The sequence below is a fragment of the Lepidochelys kempii genome, chromosome 10, assembly GCF_965140285.1.
Source record: "Lepidochelys kempii isolate rLepKem1 chromosome 10, rLepKem1.hap1, whole genome shotgun sequence".
Taxonomy (NCBI): domain Eukaryota; kingdom Metazoa; phylum Chordata; order Testudines; family Cheloniidae; genus Lepidochelys; species Lepidochelys kempii.
The window spans coordinates 9036987-9057832 of record NC_136389.1 but is presented as its reverse complement, the minus strand read 5'-3'; the positions used below and the strand labels follow the sequence as shown (position 1 = coordinate 9057832).

The window sequence follows — 20846 nt, the reverse complement described above, 5'->3', positions numbered from 1 at the left end:
GAGAGTCACAAATCTTAGCACGCTTATTCTTAAGGACACCATTTCGTCTTTCAACTGCACCTGCACGCTGTGGGTGGTAGGGACGGTGCAGCAGGTGTTTGATATGCAATATACGGTCCAGGTGTTGAACAAGTTGTCCAGTAAAATGTGTACCCCGATCACTGGACAGAGAAGCAGGAATTCCCTTGGCAGGCATAATACGATTTAACAAACATTTGGCAACAGACAGTGAGTCAGCCTTGCGACAAGGAACGGCTTCAATCCAACCGGAGAATAAACATACCGTAACCCATATCAATTCATATTGTTGACACTTAGGCATTTGTGCAAGAACGGTGCTTGAGGCAGGCCCAGGAACCCCTGGGCCGCTTTTACAGGTTTACCTGTAAATATTATGGCTTTGGCAAATGGTACAGGCTGCACAGTGGCGGGCTGCAAAAGAGCTAAAATGGGGCGGGGGGGCCTACCATCCTGTCTTTGTTACAGCAGAGACCATCCCCTCCTTTCCGACATGCGAAACACGTGCAGCAGGGCGGCCAGAGATGGGTAGAGTGAAAAGGGGGCTACAAAGGTGCCAGTAGGCGAGCGCCAAAAGGAATCGGGATGTAGAGAGCAACCTTGGGCAACCCAGGATTCTCTCTCGGTTTCTGGGGCAGTCTTAGAGCAGGGTGAGGTCAGTGAGGGACCAGGAGGGTAAGAGGCGAGCAGAGAACAAGGGAATCAGACATTTCGACTAGGCGCGCTGCAGAAGCCACAGCATGCAGGCAGGGGGATAAGCCTTGGGCAACAGGGTCTAAAGTGGCAGAGAAATAAACCACTGGGCGGTTCTTTTCTCTGTGCATCTGAGTGAGAACTCTAAGTGCACACCCAGATTGTTCGTGGCAGAAAAGGGTAAAAGGCTTAGGCAGCCCTAAAGCAGGGGCAGAAGCCAAACCCTGTTTGAGGGAAACAAAGGCAGAATTGGGCTCAGGGGGCCACGGCATGGGATCAGGCACAGAGAATTGAGTGAGTTCCTGGAGAGGTTTTGCAAGGGAGGCATATTGGGGAATCCATTGTCTGCAAAATCCAGCCATGCCTAAAAACTTCCGGACCTGGAGTGGGGAGCAGGGTCGGGGAAAGTTAAGGATAGCTTGGACGTGGGTGGGAGAAAGTGCATGGGAACCCTGGGAGAGGAGAAAGCCAAGGTATGTGACAGAAGCTTGACAGAGTTGTAGTTTAGAGCGGGAAGCTTTGTGACCCTTATTTGTTAGGGCAGTAAGGAGCACTAAAGAGTCAGTTTCAGAGGCAGACATTGAAGGGGAACAGAGGAGTAGATCATCTACATATTGGGCTAGTGTGGACCTGGACGGGAAAACAAGGTCAGCAAGGTCTCGGGCTAATGCTTGGGAAAAATATGATGGGCTTTCAGTATACCCCTGGGGCAGTGTGGTCCATGTGTACTGTTGCCCCTTGTAAGAAAAGGCAAACAGGAACTGGGAGTCAGGGTGAACCGGGACAGAAAAGAAAGCAGAGCACAAATCAACAACAGACTCCAGCGAGAAACTGCTGAATTGGAATTCATTTGCAAATTGGATACTATTAATTTAGGCTTAAATAGAGACTGGGAGTGGCTAAGTCATTATGCAAGGTAGCCTATTTCCCATTGTTTTTTCCTACCCCCCCCCCAGACGTTCTGGTTAAACTTGGATTTAAACTTGGAGAGTGGTCAGTTTGGATGAGCTATTGCCAGCAGGAGGGTGAGTTTGTGTGTGTGTCCCCGGGAAAAAAAAAGGGGGGGGGGTGAGAGAACCTGGATTTGTGCAGGAAATGGCCCACCTTGATTATCATGCACATTGTGTAGAGAGTGGTCACTTTGGATGGGCTATTACCAGCAGGAGAGTGAGTTTGTGTGTGGGGGGGTGGAGGGTGAGAAAACCTGGATTTGTGCTGGAAATGGCCCAACTTGATGATCACTTTAGATAAGCTATTACCAGCAGGACAGTGGGGTGGGAGGAGGTATTATTTCATGATCTCTGTGTGTATATAAAGTCTACTGCAGTTTCCACGGTATGCATCCGATGAAGTGAGCTGTAGCTCACGAAAGCTCATGCTCAAATAAATTGGTTAGTCTCTAAGGTGCCACAAGTCCTCCTTTTCTTTTTGCGAATACAGACTAACACGGCTGTTACTCTGAAACCTATAATTTCAATATAATTCATTCTACTTTCACAAGAGCAACACAAATGACAAAAGGTTTAGGCAACCTGCCCTATCAAGAAAGATTTTAAAAATTTGGTTCGTTTAGTCTTGAGAAAAGAAGACTAAAAAGCAACCTAGTAACAGGCTTCCAATATGTGAAGGGCTGTTGTAACGAGGACTGTCATCGATTGTTCTTCATCTCCACTGAAAGCAGGACAAGAAGTCATCAGCTTAATCTGCAGCCAGGGAGATGTAGATGAGCTATTAGGGAAATGTGTCTGTTAGGATAATTACGCTCTGGAATAGAGTTCCAAGGGGGACTGTGGGATCTCTGTCCTTGGAGATTTTAAGAACAGGTTGGCCAACATTGGTCTAGGTGTACTTGGCCTACCTCACTGCAGTGGGCCGGACTAGATGACCTCTCACGGTCCCTTCCAGCATTACATTTCTATGGTTCTATGAAAGCCAATTGAAGACAATGGAGCTATGCAGATTTACACCAACTGAGGAACTGGCCTTTGGTTTCAGTTGTCATTGAACACCAATGTGAGAATCACCATGAATCTGCCGAGTCAGGCAATGATTGGGTGACCAGTGAGCAGATTCCAGTTTACTGCCCTTACAGTGGCTTGATCCTTTGGTGGCTATTTCCTTTAGATGTGGCTGACAAGGGCCGTCTTGTAACCTGGCTATTACATCTGTGCTTTTTCACTTTCATTCCAGCTGAAAAGCCATGGCCTACCACAGCTTCGTGCTTGAACCAATCAGCTGCCACTCCTGGAATAAGGACAGAACCCGTAAGCATACAGATCCCCTCTCCTCCATGTGCCCTAGCACCAGGGGGTGAAAACAGGTTACGCTGATATAACTGAGTTAGCAGAACTGGCCCCTGGTATGGATGGAACATGCTGCACTGGTAAAGGTCCCTTTTCCCAGGCCCCAGCCCCAGAGCGCAGAGTGCAGAGCTGGCCACGCTGGCGTCCCTTCAGGGCTGGCTCACAAGACTGCTTCCCGTGTTCTCCCCAGCCACCAGCTCCCCCCAGATGTGCAGTCTGTGGAGACCCCTCGCATATGTCTTTGCCAAGTGCAATGACACACTGGGCTGGGCCTATGACCTAGTCATGCTGTTTGTCAGAAAGAAGAGCTACAATGTTCATCCAGGTTCTGAGCGCCTTAAACTCGGCAGAGGGGTTTTCAAATCCGGGACCCTAACAGAGAGAGGGGGCCATTTGCAAAGTCCAAGTCCCAGTTCCAAACACCCAGCAAGTCTGGTGGAGGGGGGGGGGCAGATCCCAGAGTTTGCTTTTGTCCTGTCTCTGAAGCAGTTCGTACAGAGGGATAATGCCCAGAAGCAAGTGGGGAACACATCTGGGAGATGTTCCAGCAGGCTCCCACTCCATGTCTCCCTAGCAGGAGATTGGGGTCATGTAGGAGGAGGCTCAGCCTGGTGCAGCCAGCTTAGAGAGAGGATTGTGCAGCCCCGTTTACTTGGAGCCAGGCGCACCATATGTGCTGCGTTCCAAGGGGCCCAGCCCCCATGGTGCAGCCATGGGCAGAATTGAGGTTGGAGGGAACAGACTGTTACTGTTAGTAACACAGATAAATACATTTCAAGACAATCTGAGCTGCCTTTGTGGCCTGTTGGCAGAGTCCCAAGGCGATTCATGGTGAGCGACACTGTCTCCCCAGCCATGGCGCCCCGGGGTGGAGGGCATAAAAGGGCTGCAGTGAGCACGGAGTGGCTCACCAGAACAAAAAGCACTTTCTGTAGGGGGCAGGGGGAAATAGGCCATGCGGCTGGCTGTAGGCAGGATGGGGTGGGCACAGGGGGCCACCCCTCGACAGCTGGCATTCCAAAGGGAACCTCCCAGCAGAACGGCTCACCCGATGTGGGCGGAGCCTCTTCTGGTGGTGGGCGGGGCCTCTTCTGGTGGTGGGTGGAACCTTCTTCCCACTTGCCAGTTTAACTCGGAGCTGAAAATCAACGCCGGGGGCTGCACAGTGGTAGCAGACTGGGGCATAGATGGGCTGGGTCAGAGGCGCTCAGCTAGGACAATCCACATTCAGCTGCTCCCCTCCAGCACGAGGTCTCACCTAGCTTCACCCAGCTGCCTCTTCCCCTTGTGCTACTGCCCTCAGATACTTGGGGCCTTAGCAACGGGAAAGATCTAAGCTATGCTTGAACAAGGCCTCAGGCTCCCCTTCGTGTCCCTTTTAAAACCTCCACCTTCCTGTGTAGAGGCCCCTGCCCACCACATGCTAGTGCCAGGTTCACCAGCACGCAGGCGCCGACTTTCCCGCTCCGCCCCAGGCTCCACCCCCAATCTGCTCCTTCCTCCAAGCCCCCGCCCCCCCACCTCTTCCTGCCCCTGTTCCCCCCCCAACCCTAGCGTGCCCCGTCCTCGCTCCTCCCCTTCGCTTCCTGCACCCCGCGAAACAGCTGATCCGCGGCGGGCAGGAGGCACTGGGAGGGAAGGGGAGGCCCTGATCGGTGGGGCCTGCCCACGGGTGGGAGGCGCTGAGGGGTGAGGGAGGAGCTGATCGAGGGGCTGCCAGTGGGTGCTGAGCACCCATCATTTTTCCCTGTGGGTGTGCCAGGGCTGGCGCACCCCCGGAGTGGGCATCAATTCTCTCCTAGCACCTCTCTTTGTCACTGTACACAGCGACCCCGCACCCCAGCCCCGCGTCACAAGGCAAGGGGGATGTGGCTTTCAGGAGCTTTCCCACAACAGCGAACTCAGTATCCGCTGAGTGTGCATTACAAGCTGGGCTCCGGCTCCAGACTCAGGGTCACAGAGCAGGCAGCCCTGGGGAAGGTACCAGCAGTGGAAGGTTGAACGAGGAACGGCTGGGGACTGGGGTTGCTCAGAGCGAGCCCCTTTGAAGTGTACAACTATTCCATTGGCTCTGGTATTCGGCCTCCGGCTGCAGCTGGCAGCTGTTGCCGAGCCAACCTCCCAGCCCCTGGCACTAGTCAGGGTAGAGGCTTTCCTGCCTGACCCTTGTGGGCCATAAGCGAACACCCTGAAGCTTGAGACTGGCCTTTCTCACCATGAGCTCGGCCTGAATAGCCACTTGCCGTAGTCATGCGCATCCGGCTTTTCATTGGAACCCAGCTGCAGTACTTAACCCCTCGCGCCCCCCTGCCGCGCCCCCCCCCCCCCGGCGGCTGGTCACGTAACCGCCGTTACTGTTCCACAGAGCTTGCCATCTGCCCCAACAACCACGAGGTCCACATCTACAAGAAAGCTGGGGAAAAGTGGAACAAGGTCCACGAGCTGAAGGAGCACAACGGGCAGGTGACAGGTGAGACAATGCCTCATTGGGCCAAGGGTCCCCCTTCTCTGAGAGCAGCCAGGCAACACTGCCCCTAGACACAGCCGCATGCGAGCGACGGGGCTGGAGGAGCCAGATCCCCGGCGACTGGGAGGGCTCCCTGCTCGGCAATGTGCTCAGAAGGACGCGCGTGTATCTGCAATGGGGGGGACGGGGACGGGTGGCCTTGCAAGCTTGTCCCTCCTGCAGCCAGAACCCCTCAGGTTGCACTTGGTCATCTTGCTAACTAAGCAGGGTTGGGCTGGATCAGCCCTTGGACGGGAGCCATCCATGGAACACAGCCGTGCTGCCGGAGATTGTGGCGTATGCGCTGCGCTGTCTTTCAGAGGAGATCCTGACCCGGGGTCATTAAGATCCCGGGGCACTTTCCACAACAGTTCATGTACTGGCTGAATTCCCCATTGGTCTCATTCTTCACTCCCTGTACTGAACGGTTGTGTTGCTGTATGCTGTCAAACAGCTGCTATGTTCCACCCAGAGGTGGCCGCATTTCAGGGGTGAGTGAAGGAATTTATATAAATTGTTAAGCAGTGCGGGATCTTGTGAAAGGAACAGTGGAAATCTAAGCTTTTGCTGTTAGCCAGCTGAGGGCAGAAGCAGCTGAAAGGACCTCCCCAAGGTTTAAATTGAGAGGGGAGTTGCAGCTAACAGGAGAGATGGCTTTAAGCCATCATTAAAGCTGATCTGGGGCAGGGACTGTCAGGTGGCAGCACCTTGGAGTTCAGGACCTCAACACGCTGTCACTGCAAGGACGGGGAGAGACAGAGGCTTGGAGTGGCATCAACAGTCTCCAACTGGAACAGCATCCAGCCCTGTCCTGCCCCTGGTAGGCCTTCTCGGGAGGGGATTGATCCTACTTCCTCAAAATGAATACGCTTGCAGCTTCCCGCCCCCAAAGATCTGTCGTTTGACAGGCTGCCTAGCTGAGTCGTTCTAGGAGGTCGTGGCTCTGTAGCAGGAACCCCACATCCAGCTTGGCAGCCTGGAGCACTGAACATGAAATGGCACGAGTGAAAAGGGCAGGGCGGGGGAGAGGGGAATTTTGGAAGTGGAGGCTGGCAGCAGAGGGGGAAGGAAAGGGCAAGGGTGCCCCCTGCTGGCCATTTTGTTGGTTTTGTCTCGCCAGCTTTCCAGGGGGCAGTAAACTGATGCCGGTAATGGAGCCAGGGCTTTGGGTCAGGCCTAAACACCCGTACCCCTGAGGCCCCTTAAACCCAGCTGTGAATGTGGTGACTGGGGAGGGGCTCAAAGAGCTGGGGAGAAAGGAGTTTGGGAGCACAGTCATAGATCTTCAGAAGGAACCATTATATCATCTAGGCTGCCCTCCGGCAAAGGCTGCCCTCCCTCAGCACTCCCCGTCCCCGCCCTACCCACACGGCTCTCTGCATTTCAGGCATCGACTGGGCCCCCGATAGCAATCGCATCGTGACCTGTGGGACGGACCGGAACGCCTACGTGTGGACCCTGAAGGGCAACGTCTGGAAACCCACCCTGGTTATCCTGAGGATCAACCGCGCCGCCCGCTGCGTGAAGTGGTCCCCCAAGGAGAACAAGTTTGCTGTGGGCAGCGGCTCCAGGGTCATCTCCATCTGCTATTTCGAGCAGGAGAACGACTGGTGAGTCCTGGCCCTTTGGAGCCCTGGAGGACCGTGCTCCAAGGGGGTAGGGCGCCTCTGCCCTGCCGCTGAGTCAGGCACCATGCTACCTGCTTGTCTTGTGCCCTAGGTGGGTTTGCAAGCACATCAAGAAGCCCATTCGCTCGACCGTCCTCAGCCTGGACTGGCACCCCAATAATGTTCTGCTGGCTGCCGGCGCCTGTGACTTCAAATGCAGGTGAATTAAGAGTCCTTGAGGAAACACTGAGCCCCGGGGATGGTAAGGAACAGGGGGTTCTGGAAAGGAACAGGAAGGCTGCTTTCTAGCGGGGCACCCTCACCCTGTCTGGACGGACGTGCTCTTTGGCGCTCCAAGGTTAGAAATGGGGCCGTGTTGGGGTTTGGATGATGACCCCGCTGGGGTTAGGGCTTGCACAGAACTGCCTCTCCCTTTGCTGTGACCCGTCACTTTCCTCAGGGAAAGCGGATATCACCCTCCTCCCCTGTTTATTTCTGACTAGAAGTGGGCCCTAGATCAGAGATCCCCAAGCTTTGGGGAAGCCCTGACCCTGGATTGGATCCTAGCTGTGCAGCTCAGGGCCATCGCTGGCTCTTCAGAACCAGAAACGTCCACTGGGCAAACAGCAAAGCCTCTCGCGTGAGAGTAACAAGGGACGATCATGGGACTAAAATAAAGATCCAGGCAGCAGCTGAGAGGTTGGGTTTGCCAGATCTAGGCAGGACTGGGCCCTCCAGGGCTGGGAGTGTCATTCAGGACCCGGGATGCGTGAGGGGAGTCTCCACGTGGCAGCATTGCCTCCCTGGCTGATGATAAAGCAGGTGGGATCTTGGTATCAGTGCTTGCCTTAAGCATCCATTAGGGACCTTCCCCTTTGTTGTTCCCCACCCTGGGGGTGTCTCATTAGTGATGTGGCTCAGCTCCCTGGCAAAAGCTCCGTCACCTGTGGCCCTTCTTAACACAGCTGGGCCTGGATCAGGAATGAGTGAGGCCTGTCGGGGGGGCAGGGGGAGGAGAGAAAACTCCCCCTTCTGGGTTCTAACAATGCTCAGCTCTTCTCTGGAGCTCACCGTTCATCCCAGGGGCACAGAGAGGGCCAAGGGACTTGCTCAAGGTCACACCAGCCAGGATTACAAACCTGGGCGCCCAACTCCTCAGCCATGGCCCAGGCTGCTGGACGCTGCTGCTTCTCGGGCTACCAGCACCATTCATCCAGCAGCCCAGATCTGTGCTTCGGCTCCCCATAGGATTTTCTCGGCCTACATTAAGGAAGTGGAGGAGAGGCCGTCCCCCACACCGTGGGGCTCCAAGATGCCCTTTGGGGAGCTGATGTTTGAGTCGAGCAGCAGCTGTGGCTGGGTCCACAGCATCTGCTTCGCTGAGAGCGGCAACCGCGTGGCGTGGGTCGGCCACGACAGCACCGTCTGCCTCTGGGACGCCAACAAGAAAACGGCGTAAGTGGGACTGGTTTCTTTAACTGAGCAGGATGTGCCAGCTGCAGCCAGGACACCTGCATCTCCAGTGCGGCTGGCTGGACGCACAGCGGGGCAAACCCCAGCTCGTGGGAGAAGCCCTTGTCTGCACAGAGCAGGGAGGTTTACGAGCGTGGGACTGCAATTTAAGGCCGGGTGAAGGGCTGAACTGGCTGCAGGTAGCCTGGAAGCTGAAGCGGCCGGGGTTTGGGTATTTCAGACCCAAGGCTGAAAGCCTGGCTCTGCCCCATGCGCTGATCCACTGTCAGGGGGCATGGGGCTCTGTAGTCAGAGGTCTGGGAATGAGCAGGGTGGGTTGCTAGCACCGGGGCTGATTGCTGAGCCATCTGCAGGTCTAGCCTCTCTTGCTTCTCTGCTGGTGCTGCAGCCACCTCTGGGGGCAAAAAGTGGCAGCAGCTGGACACTCGCAAATAGCCTAGGGCAGCATGCGAAGCCTGAATCCAACACACTGCATCCAGCGCCATCTCCTGCCCCTCTCCCAGCCACGTACCAACCCAGCCAGATCCTGCCCTGCCAGGCTGCCAGGGCAAGGAGGGGACCACGCTTCTATCTCCCCGCTAAATTGGCCCCTTTCCATTGCTCACCCTGTGGTGCTGGAGACCAGGATGGGCTCCGCCCGAGGAAGGGCCGGCTAAACCTGGATGCAGTCTGGCTCACTGCTCGCGCTCAGGAAATCTGGGGTGCCTGTTACGTTCCCTGGTGGTTCCAAGGAGGATATGATGTGAAGCCAGAAGGCTGCTCAGAGGTGCTAACCGCTCTTGGCTTCCTCTCCCCCCCTAGCGTCGCCTCATTGTCTGTAGAAACTCTGCCACTCCTAGCTGTCACCTTCATTACCGAGAACAGCCTGGTGGCCGCGGTAAGTCTGTGGCTCGCGCTGGGAAGCTGAGTGGCTGCTCTGGTGTCTGGCAGCATTGAGCAGAACACACTGTTGGTCTTTCCCCAGGGCCACGACTGCTACCCGATGCTCTTCACCTACGATGAGAGCCAGGGCTCGCTGACCTTTGGTGGGAAGCTGGACGTCCCCAAGCAGAGCTCCCAGCGTGGCCTGACCGCTCGCGAGCGCTTCCAGAACCTGGATAAGAAAGCCAGCACTGAGACCAACAACGTCATCCTGGAAACACTGCACAAGAACAGCATCAGGTAAGTGGCGGGTGGGGCACCAGGAGACCCTGCTGCACGTTAGTCCTGGAGACAGGGTCAGGGATGGAGCTAAGTCCTGCCAAACCCAAACTCCAGAGCTGCCTCCTCACTTCAGTTCTGACCACGATAGCATGGGAGTGGCTAAAGTGGAGGCTTGTACTGCAGGAGGCCAAAAGCGGAGGCTTGCACTGCAGGAGCATCTCCCTGGCCATTCTGCCAAGACAACCTGCTTCCCCTTGCTGGAGCCCACTTGCCTTGTTAGCTGGGAGAGCCCCTGCTGGTGGCCTTCACAACTGAAGGTGGTGAGTTGGGTTGCACGATACAGAAATTTGGGCAAAGCTCTCCTGTTGGAGCCAACCTTCCTGTGTGGCAGGCATGGAAAGGTGGTAGGTGTTAAAATAACGCCAGAGCTTAATAAACTCCTGAGTCGAACACGCCAGCTTCGAAAGACTATCAAATGTCGAGGCCAGGGAAGCCAAATGCCAGCTGACTTTCCAGTGTCTGTCTCTGCTCTCCAGCCAGATTTCCGTGATTGCCGGTGGCAAAGCCAAGTGCTCCCAGTTCTGCACCACAGGAATGGACGGGGGGCTGAGCATCTGGGATATCAAGGTAAACAATCCCAGCAGGGACCGGAGAGGTGTTTGCAAGTTTTGGGGCTTCCTTGGGTCACCTCAGATCACAGCCTGAGGGCCAGGCCCTGCTCGCAGTTCTAGTAGCATCAGTGTCTGCACTGCGGCCAGCTGCAAAAGAAAACGGCACGCGGCCCCGCAGCCCTTCTACACGAGCGTATTGCTGGCTCCGGATAGTGGCATTTCTGCAATCACCGTGGGTGGGATTCTCAGACGCACCTGGCGTTGGCCTAACTCTCCCAGGCCAACTCTGAGCCCTTAAACAAGCAGCGTTTTTATTTAGCGGGATTGTTTTCAAACTGTTGGCATGAAAGACCCAAAGAGCAGGGGAAACCTCCACAGACATTTCAAATTACTTCTTTGGGAGCCGCGTGTTGTTTAACCACAATTATTAGGCTGTTTGTAAAGCTAATCTCTGCCCTGATTGCGCTTTCTCGTTGCTTTTATTACACCTGTTGGCAGCATTTGGCTGCTGATTAGCAGCAGGTAACAAAATTCACACTACCCGGAAGGACTTAGCAGAAGCCTTTTGCCTGATTACAAGGCTAGACAGCAAGAAGGAAGCTGGGTTCTCTCTGTTTGAAAGTGCTCGGGAGACGTTATATTGTAACAAAAGGTTCCATTTCATGTCAGCATCCCACTGATTTGCAATTCTGTGACACCCAAATGCCTGGGAGCTACGGCCCAGCACCGAACACTGCTTGCAGGCCAGTCCTGGTACTGAGAGCACATACCCTTTACCTAACACTGCACTACCCAGACTCACAAAGCCACCGCGTGGTTCCCCAAAGCAGTGCTAGGAGCTGATGGCACTGAACGCTAGCTGTTTGCTGGTGCAGGCATATAGCTACTAATTGTTATTGCCCCTGCCAATGTGCCATTCTCTGCTGCCACTGGCTAGCTCCAGGAGGATCTGTGGTCACAGGAGGCTATTGCCTCGCCTTCATACCCCACAACATGGATCAGCTTTTCAACCTTTTCTTCTGTTAAAAGCTATTCAACAGGCCAGAGGGAGTGTTCCACGCCGGCGCTGCACCCATCACAGCCACTCTCACATGAGCACGAACGATTGAGTCATTGTGTAATAAACGCTGCTTGGAATGGGATCAGACATGCATCAGAATGAATGCCACCTCGCCTCTGGCTCTCATCTGGTGCGACTCCACCCATTCCAGCACAGCTAGTAACATTCTGCGGGGACGCTCTGTCCATGATTTGACCTACCCAGATAGTTCTCCAGGCTCGTGAGGAATATTCCTGGGATGGTATTTTTAAAATTCAGCCTGATCAAAGGGAAATTTAGAACATGACACTAGCCCTGCTGATTAGAGGATCCTGCAAAAGAAATGAACACACCCAACTGGCTCTGACAGACAGGTGACTTGAACAGCCCTTTGGAGCAATGGAGAGTTGTAAATGCGAAGCACCACAGAAGAGCATGCCATGATTTCTCCTCTTGGTGCGAGGGGGGGTGGGGGAGATGGGGTGGTTGGGGAATGCTAAATGCATGCTAGCCTCTATTTTTACATAGATGGACACAATGTCTAGCTATGCCCCCCGCAGCATAAAACAAATACAGGCCATGGTCTACATCAGAGGTCTCAAACACGTGGCATGCGGGGTTATTTCCTGCGGCCCACCAAACTCCCCATGCCCCCTCCAAGAGTTATTTCCTGCAGGCCACCAAGCTCCCCTCCCCCCAGCATGCCGCATCCCCGCTCCTCTGCCTACCTCCAGGTGCTTCCTGCCACCCAACAGCTGTTTGGCAGCACTTAGCGCTTTCCAGGAGGCAGAGGGGAGGAGCGGAGAGCCACACGCACAGGGGAGGAGGCAGGGCAGGTATTTTGGGAAGGGGTTGGAATGGGGGCTGGGAAGAGGTGGGGCAGGGGCAGGGCCTCATGGAAGGGGTGGGGTGGGGCTTTTGTACCTATGTATGAAAAGATGTCAGTGATGTGGCCCTTGGGCCAACATTCTAGTCCTCATGTGGCCCTCGTGGTGACTCGAGTTTGAAATCCCTGGTCTACATCCAGTTTTTGCAGTTTCGGTGTGTCCACACTAAATCACACCCTTAGTGGTAGGAAGATGCTCTACAGAAATGTGGCTTAGTCCCCTTCCCATATGGAATCCGTTATACCGCTATGACTGCGTCCACAGTAGCGGGGTGGTGGTGCAACACTAACTCTAGCCATACAGCTAAAGGAGTGCATCTCGCATGTGTAGACAAGGCTTACGAGATGAGGGTACAGCGGGCCCTGCATTAGAGAGGTGCTGGTTGAGAGGCAAGGAGTCTGCTGCAGGAAGCAGGCATATGTCCATGGCTTGTGCTTGCACTCTGGCCGAGCGAGCCAGTCCCCGAATTTGCAATGGCCAGGCTGCCCAGACGTGTTTCTTCATTCACTGTGCTCTCACACACTCGGAGAAAAGTGTTTGTTAGAAATCTGTGCTGTTTTCCTTGTAGAGCCTGGAGTCTGCACTGAAGGATCTCAAGATCAAGTGACAGAGCCTGTGGGGAAAGGCCAGTTGCAGCACCGCCAGCCTCACTCTCTTATTCCAATTCTGCTTGCTTCTTTTTCTGTAAGATGTTGAGTTTAGATCAAGACGACTGATATTTGCAGAGACACATCTCCCCTGGCAACGGTACAACTGCCTGGGCTCAAAGGCACTTGGGAGACTTGTCAGCTGAGGTAAATTAAGTACAAAGAAATTAAAGCGTTTTTTTTTTAAAGACTTTTTTTAAATTTTAAAACAGTGCACCTATGCTGGTCATAAATTGCTTAAAAGAAACAGAAAATAAAGTGTCTTTTTCATGTAAATCAAGCGGCTGCTTTCTTTCTCCTATATATTGATGTCAGTGTCACTGTTAAGTTCTCCCCGAGGTAGCAGATATCATGGGGGAGTCTCCTAGTGCTGTCTCCGCGTCTGTTTCACACCTCATAACCACTTCCTGTGTCAAACAATTGCTGCACTGCCGCCTGGCACCCTTCATTGCCAGAACAGCAGCAGCTTTTGTCTGGGAAAGGCTGGGAGGGGTTCTGCTCATGCCTGCCTCAGCCATGAACAGCCCCACCCAGTCTGCTTGAAGACAAGCAGGTTTCCCAACCTGCAATGCTGCTGTGCTGGTTTCATAACTCTACCTGCAAACACATGACCCAAAGCTTGCACCTCCAGCGGGCCATCCTCACGGTTGAGTTCAGCACAGCTTCCAGACAGGTTGGGGCTTTTCAAAGACGCGAATAACAAGCTGTGTGGTGTGTGGCATGTTATCTTTCCAAAGCACTTAAAGATACAAGGGGATAAAGATGGAAGGGGAAAAAAAAGAAAAAAAAGATCGTTCCCATTGGATTTTAACCAGTCATGTCCACTTCTAAACGTCTCCTTCTCCAGGCAATGCCAGGTCACTGCATTGCTTCCTGCTCATTTATACAGACTTCCAAGGATCATGTTCTGGCGCTCAGCTAGAGGACAACTCTCTCCCAGTAGCTGAGTGGCATTTTTGATTGTTGGAGTTTACATCCCCACTGTGTCTGATCACAGGTGGTTCTGAGAGACACTTTTGAGACAGGTGTTTAACATGGGAGACTCCATGCAGGACAGATTATCAGACACTGATCAAACCTTCACAGATACATCACACTCCCCCTACAAACATTCAGGTCAGGGCTTTCCATTCTAAATACACCCTCTTTTTCTTCCCTCCAGAAACCCCACACTAACCCCCACTCTGATGCCACCCAATTCTGAATGGTGTAACAGTCCAGGGTTAGCTCTATCCACACTGAAGAGGACATGGATTGAAAGAAGCTAGAGGACAGTTATCCCCTTCCACTAGACTAGCCAAATATGTGTGTGTAGAGCAGATCGAATGAGATGTCCACCAGAGCCAAGCAGGGAAAGCACGTTACCTTCAGGCTGCAGCTGTCGGTACAGTCCAGACACTCCTAGCAGACTTGTCCTATTGGCTCCATTTTGACAGTGCAAGCGGCACAAAATGCCAGGAAAGCACAGCAAAACTGAGACATGAAATAGCAAGTCACCATCATAGCTCACAGGCACTGGGCATCTCCCACAAGTTGTTGTAACTGGAAACCCCGCAGAAGCACACCCGGTGCCCATGAAGTTTCATGCTGACATGCACAAAAGACAAGAGCAAAGCGTTTACGATAATTTAAATTTTAATCAGCCAAATATACACGTTTGGGTTGTTTTTTTTTTTTTTTAAATTTATTGAGTTTTTCTTTTTATCTGGATGTTGGTACAATCAATGAAGGCTTTGCTTTAAACAAAGGATGATGTGGTTAAAAACTGACACTATCCCTAGTCAGAGGAGAGAAAAAAGGAGGGAAAAGGGTGGGGGTGGAGGGTGAAAATGGGAATTAACAGCACTGCAGAAAAACAGCCATGAAGTTAGGCTTCCAGACTATTCTTACAACATTCTGCAGCTCCATTTCATCAGCTGTTTGTTTGCAGAAGAGGGTCCTTACGATACACCCCCCCCCGACCTTTGGGTTTTCATCAAGATTGCCGACCCCATGCCCCACCCCCAAGCTGACAGAAAATCTAGGTTTTGCAATCTAACATATGAAGCATTTCCCCTCCCACCTTGCTCCCCCACCCTGCCCCTAATGTGTTCTTAGTCCTAAAAACAGCAAAAACATTCAGGTTTCCAAACTGTTACACAGAGAACTGCTGTTCAGCACGGTTCTGCCCCGAAGATAGCAGCTGCCCCCCCAACCCAAAATGGAATTCTGTGCCAAGATGAAGACAAACACACGGTCAGTGTCTCTTGGAGGTGAATTTGACTTCGATGTTGCAGTACACCCTACATGGTATGCAACATGGCAGAGTTCCTGGCAGGCACCAGGCACAGTTCCCTGGAATTCTTCCTCCTGCATGTCCTGTGCTTATTTGTTAAGGGATAGTGATTGCAGTCTTTTGCCTGCCACAGACGCGTCATCTTTTGCTGTGGGAATGGGGGGGTGGGGGAGGGAAAAAAAAAAAAAGAGAGAGAGAGAGAGAGAGAGAGACTTGTCAATGTTTCCAGATGCATGTGGGGAATTGGTGCTGTCTCAGTGGCCCTAGGGAGACGGAGCTCCATTTAGCCACACCACACACATAGCAGCTTAGCAAGTGTCCCTCTGTCACCCCCCTCCTTAGATGCTAAAATTCCTGGTGGGCCCACATCCAGAGTGAAAGGAGAATTCCATCTCTCCGGTCCATTCTGACCCTGGTCTCAGTCATTCATGCCAGCTGTGGAGAGATCTGTGCAGTGCGAAATGGACTGAGACCAAACCCCCATCACCACTTTGGTTCATTAGAGATTTCAGCTGAATTAAGAGTCAGCCTGTAAGCTGGAGGTGCAAAGCTCTATATCCCATTACCAATTCCCTGAGCCATTTAGGTAATGTCATATGTAATTCTGATAAACAATATCCACGCTGTTTGCAAGGAATTCACTGAACTGCTGGTGTGAACGTGTACAAAAGAACCTTTAGCTGTTCAGCTGAAGCATTGTAGGTGTAGAGAGCAATTCCCTCCTTACTTTTCCTGCTCACTGCCTACCTAAACTACCACTTTATGAATCAGCATAAAGCAGAGGACGAAACACAGCTGGCTTTAGGGTTGAACAGAATAGCTGTTTAACAGCACACAGTAACAGCACTGTTAGGAAGTGAATACTATACCTACTTCGCTTGTGATACTGAGATCACAGGTCCTGGTGGTATGGCTGTCGGTGAGGGCAGTTACAGGTGGACTGAATGAGAAACCATTAATATAATTGTAACAGCCTTACCTTTTCTTTCCTCCTCTTTCTTTTTGGCAGCTTCTTCCCTCTGTTTCCGGATGATGGCTAGTCGAGCGAGATCTGCCTTTGCCTGTTCTGTTTTACCAGCTAGGTGCATTTTCATGTATCTTTCTTTTGCTTTCTGCTTCTCTATTTCTTCTCTGTTTGAATGAAATACACTAGTCATCATGGTATCCAAATTAACACACAGGTATCGTTAGAGTTAGAAAGGGGATTAAGAGAAGGCATGATCTTGAGCAGCATCGACCTCTGATCTTGGAGCACAAATGCATACAGTCATTTCAATCTCCAGTTATCATGTTAGCGATCTAGCAATTCAAGGAGGCTGAAGATCAAAATAATGTTTAAATCCTTTTCAAAGTAGTCCTGGGGCTTGGGAAGAACCATGCTGAAGATGGCTTCTGGCTTGAAAAGCTATTCAATATAATGAATACCTAAATAAAGGCTTCTTTCTAACATTCATTATCACCACACCCAAGTACCTCACAGTAGTCCAGTGAATTAGGGATTGTTTCTGTTCCCACTGTGCCAGGGAAAACTCTGGCACAAAGAGTTGTGACTTAGCCTAATATCCCACAGCAGGACAATGTCAAAACAGAGCACAGTCCTCCTGTTTCCCAGTCTAGTGCCCTACCCACAAGCCGTCCTCCAGCTGAAGGAATTGAATCAAACTTGCACTTTTCTCTCTAAAAACTCACATGTGAAATGGCAACTGAGTTCAAGATTGAAAACAAAATTTAAGTGTCCACTGGGGCAAGTAACTTCACTCTGACCCCAGGAATCTGGAAAACACACTCCCATCAATACCAGGGCTCCCGCCATACCAGGAATTAACAGGGTGACCCTTAGTATGGTATTTTTCTGGCACTACGCGCTAATGCACAGGGGCAGTTATTTCTGATTATTGACATCAGGCTTTTAGAAAGGAAAACTAGATAGCCATGGTCCATGACTAGGGCTCCTAGATGCTTAACACAAATAATTAATAATCATTCTAATAATTATCAGAGGAACAAACATTTATGCCCATCTAAATGCATTTCGCAAAGCTGCCTGATTTTAGGATGACAAGGTGGGCCAGGTAATATCTTTTATTGGACCTACTTCTGCTGGTGAAAGAGACGAGCTTTCAAGCTTACATAGAGCTTTTCTTCAGGTCTGGGAAAGGTGCTCAGAGTGTCAGAGCTAACTACAGATTGTTTAGCATAAGTAGTTAACACACGAAGGATGGCAGCCACCAACATAGGCTGGCTCTACTTAACCATGTAAGCCCTACCCAATGAAATTGGGATCCAAAGTGAATCCTGATAATTATCTTCACACCTACTGTGATGGTGGGCTCAAATAAATAAAGGACCTCACTGAGACATCAGCTTCCCTCCCAAAGGGTCAGATTTACTGGCACTACATGACTTGGCCATTGCAGGGGGAAGAGCGTTATTCTAGGAACAAACAGCACACACACATCTCCAAGCTATAAGAGAGGAGGAGGATTGTTACCGCTCTCTCCGCGACAGCTCCTTGGGTCCATCCAGATCCAGCTGAGTTACTTTTTTGGCTGTCTGAACAACTCGATTGGGATTCTCTATGTCTATCAACCCTTCCACGCCTTTGCGCTTTTGCTGGAGTTTAGAAACAAAGGACATGCGTGTTATCAATGAGTTCTGTAGCTGTCAAGGCTCAATGAGACTTCGTCATGTGCGTCCTGGTGGAGAAAGTTTGCTCATGTGGTCACTGCCTCTGAAACCAAACCTAGACAGATACTAAAAAAATTCTTATTACCAGGGAATATACCTGCTGCCACATCATATTTTACTTTACCATATGTTTTCAACCCCACTGTTAATCATGAAAGCTACCACCTCTGTTTCTTCCACTTCAGTGTACGGCAACGAACAAATTATTAACAGAGTGAAGATTAACTGGGAGGAGAAACACACAAAGTTTAACTTTAAAAAATCCCACCATCTTTATAAATCTGGGCTCAGGAGCCAGAAGATTCATGGGGAAAATAAAAATCAATGATTAGCAGATTGGTTGTACATTGAGACTATGTTCATCTACATTAAATGCATTGGGAGTTACGGTACCTGATAGTCCTCGTCATCCTCATCACTCTCGTCTGAATCTAAGGATTTCTTCTCTTTTTTGGGGTCTCCTATTGCCCCTTCTCCCCCTTCTTCTTGCTCCTCCTCTTCCTGTAAGTTTACAGGAGATTAAGAAAAAATGTAAACTGATGAAATTGTAACCTCTAGCAATGACTCTTTAAAAGAAGTGAAAACATTAGCAGGTAAGGGATACAACTACATAGCCGAGAATGTCAGTATTATTGGCATGTCTCCTATAATCAATTTTATTTTTATTGCATCCAAGAGCAAGATACGTTTAGGGCACAAAATGTGTCCCATTATTCACATCACCTGCATTAACAGGGTCTTCAATAAGAGACTCCACTGCTTTCTATATACAATATGATATCCATCGCTAGGTAACTTGATCACCGTATTCTATGTTTCAAATTTTACTTCCCACAGAGGCAGAGAATAAAGGATACATTCAGACTTTGGTTTCAAGTGCTCGATACCCCATTGATTTTGATAGAAACTGCCCAAACATTACTACAAACTAGATCCAGCTCTAAAACTCTAGGTCATCAATAGAAAATCTGGAGAATAGCAGATTGTCAAACCCAACATAAAAGCTTTTCCACATATTGTAATTCAGGTGACAGAATGATTTACAATACTTGACTCTAAGCGGCCTTTGCTCATGAACTGCAAAATAACTGAACTATAAGAGTAGCAGTTTATCTCGCTAAGCATGTGACCAGAGAGAACACATACCCTGGCCTTTTGTTTTTCTGCTTGGAGCTGTGCATCAATCTCTTCAGGGCTTGTGTACTGTCTTGCTCGGCCTTTGTGGCCTCCTTTTCTACCTGCATGAGAAATTAAGTCAGTAGCTGATTTAGTGAGACGTTTCCACAAACTCAAAAGCCTTTCCCCCATTTTCTCTTGATTGTGGTTGTGCAAGGTACAGACTAGTTCTTCTTCCAGTAAAAGCTCAAAGAACACAGAAGGAGCCCAATAATTCACCGACCTTAGTCAAGCACTTCGAGCCCTTGGATAAATACACAGAGAACTGTTCTTGAACCACAAAAGTGTTCAGAGAAAAACTTTCAGACCACCCAGCAGTTAACTTACCCCCCTCCAGATTCTAGGGAAGCCTGCCCCACTTGGACCATCTAAGCCAATGGTCTGTATTTGAGAGGGCCCAGTTTATACCTGGCATCACTAGAAAAGAACACAGCCCATCATCTCCATAAGTATATCTACATCATGTTAGCAAATAAAAGCTATGATCAATTTCAACTTTGCCTGTAGTTCACTAGGTATGTTCTCACCACTCATCAAGGTAGGTACTACTGTTCTCATCCCTCAGCTACTACAGACACCAGGCACTGCAGCCCAGTTCTGTCAGGCTATAGAAGGATGAGGAGAATTATGCTTCCAAGGACTCAGACAGTGAGTAATAACACCATCCTTCCCCTTCCATCCACATCCACAGTTGCCTCTGATTCACTTCCTGCGTTGGCAACCAAATTTAAATCCCATAACTGCTCCTTACTCTGCATTTCCTGCACAGCAAGGCGCTGCACTCTAACTATGCTGCCAGAGAAACACTAGAGAGTGACAGCAATTGTAAGTGAGTTTCTACGAGAACCCTGATTTTCCCTGGCTGCCCGCTGCCCCTACACACACACACAAATGAGAGATGAAATCAGCTTCCCTGGATGGATTGCCCTGGCTGAGATCCGGTACCTACCACCAAACGTTAATCGATTGATGTGAAATCACTGAAACTATTAATGTTTCCTGAAGAATGGCAGCTCCCATGGTCTTGGCACAAGACATCTAAGGACTGCTGGAGACCTGCGCTTTCTTTTTTAAAACAGTCTCTACCTTTCTGCCTGCAGACACAGAGCTCAGAGTACAATCTGACCATTAAAAGTACTTTGCAATTATTTTTTTGCCAAACAGTTCATGGGGGGGTTCTCTTCTCCTGCAGATCTCAGGAGGGCCACTGGCAGGAGCTATGGGACATCCCTCTGACCTCTTTATCCCTCCCTGTTTATTCCCTGAGGTCAGTAGGTAGCCTTGGGGGGAAGGGGTCAGGGGCGAGAAATCAAGGGAACACTTCTTGAGACCTGTATGAGGGGAGAGCCCCCGCTCCCCTGCAGAGGTTCATTAGTGCCTAACTAACCTAATTTGTTGAGCTGGTTGAATAATTGGAAAACGTTCATGAAAAAAACTGTCCCTTTTTTGGCTGTAAGTTTGGCAACCAGCATTAGTACGTTGGTTCAGCAGAGGCAGGCAACCCCTGCTTTCTTGATCAGAGCTGAGCCACTTACTGTGACTGTGGGAGGAGTCGTCTTGAGGAGCCTATCAAGGCTTGGGGGGGCACAACTGTTCATGAGGAGGGCTCTCAATAACTCAGTAGCTCCAACATACCTCCTCCCCCCATCCCCTTTCCTCACCCTGTTTATCACTGCAGATTTTCATATGTCTCTAGGAAGGGAGCCTTGAACCTGCAGCTCTTAGAAGATCCGAAGGGGGGAAATGAGAAAAGTAGGAGGCTTGAAGGGAGAATTCCCAG

The 20846-nt window shown here is 50.9% G+C and overlaps 2 protein-coding genes across 2 annotated transcripts in view; one reads left to right on the top strand and one right to left on the bottom strand.

Annotated features, from left to right (window-relative positions):
• Positions 1–13185, top strand: part of ARPC1B (actin related protein 2/3 complex subunit 1B) — a 23035-nt gene extending 9850 nt beyond the window's left edge. Inside the window, exons 2-10 of the mRNA XM_073361888.2 lie at positions 2902–2975; positions 5380–5484; positions 6908–7130; positions 7240–7347; positions 8376–8582; positions 9402–9477; positions 9565–9761; positions 10280–10370; positions 12849–13185. Of these exons, the coding sequence (XP_073217989.1) occupies positions 2912–2975; positions 5380–5484; positions 6908–7130; positions 7240–7347; positions 8376–8582; positions 9402–9477; positions 9565–9761; positions 10280–10370; positions 12849–12887 (1110 nt within the window). The 5' untranslated portion in view covers positions 2902–2911 and the 3' untranslated portion in view covers positions 12888–13185. The remainder of the gene's footprint in view (positions 1–2901; positions 2976–5379; positions 5485–6907; positions 7131–7239; positions 7348–8375; positions 8583–9401; positions 9478–9564; positions 9762–10279; positions 10371–12848) is intronic.
• PDAP1 (PDGFA associated protein 1) overlaps positions 13119–20846 on the bottom strand; it is a 10929-nt gene continuing 3201 nt past the window's right edge. The window contains exons 2-6 of the mRNA XM_073361892.1: positions 19037–19128; positions 18284–18391; positions 17694–17815; positions 16182–16333; positions 13119–15350 (exon numbers count right to left, since the gene is read on the bottom strand). Of these exons, the coding sequence (XP_073217993.1) occupies positions 15292–15350; positions 16182–16333; positions 17694–17815; positions 18284–18391; positions 19037–19128 (533 nt within the window). The 3' untranslated portion in view covers positions 13119–15291. The remainder of the gene's footprint in view (positions 15351–16181; positions 16334–17693; positions 17816–18283; positions 18392–19036; positions 19129–20846) is intronic.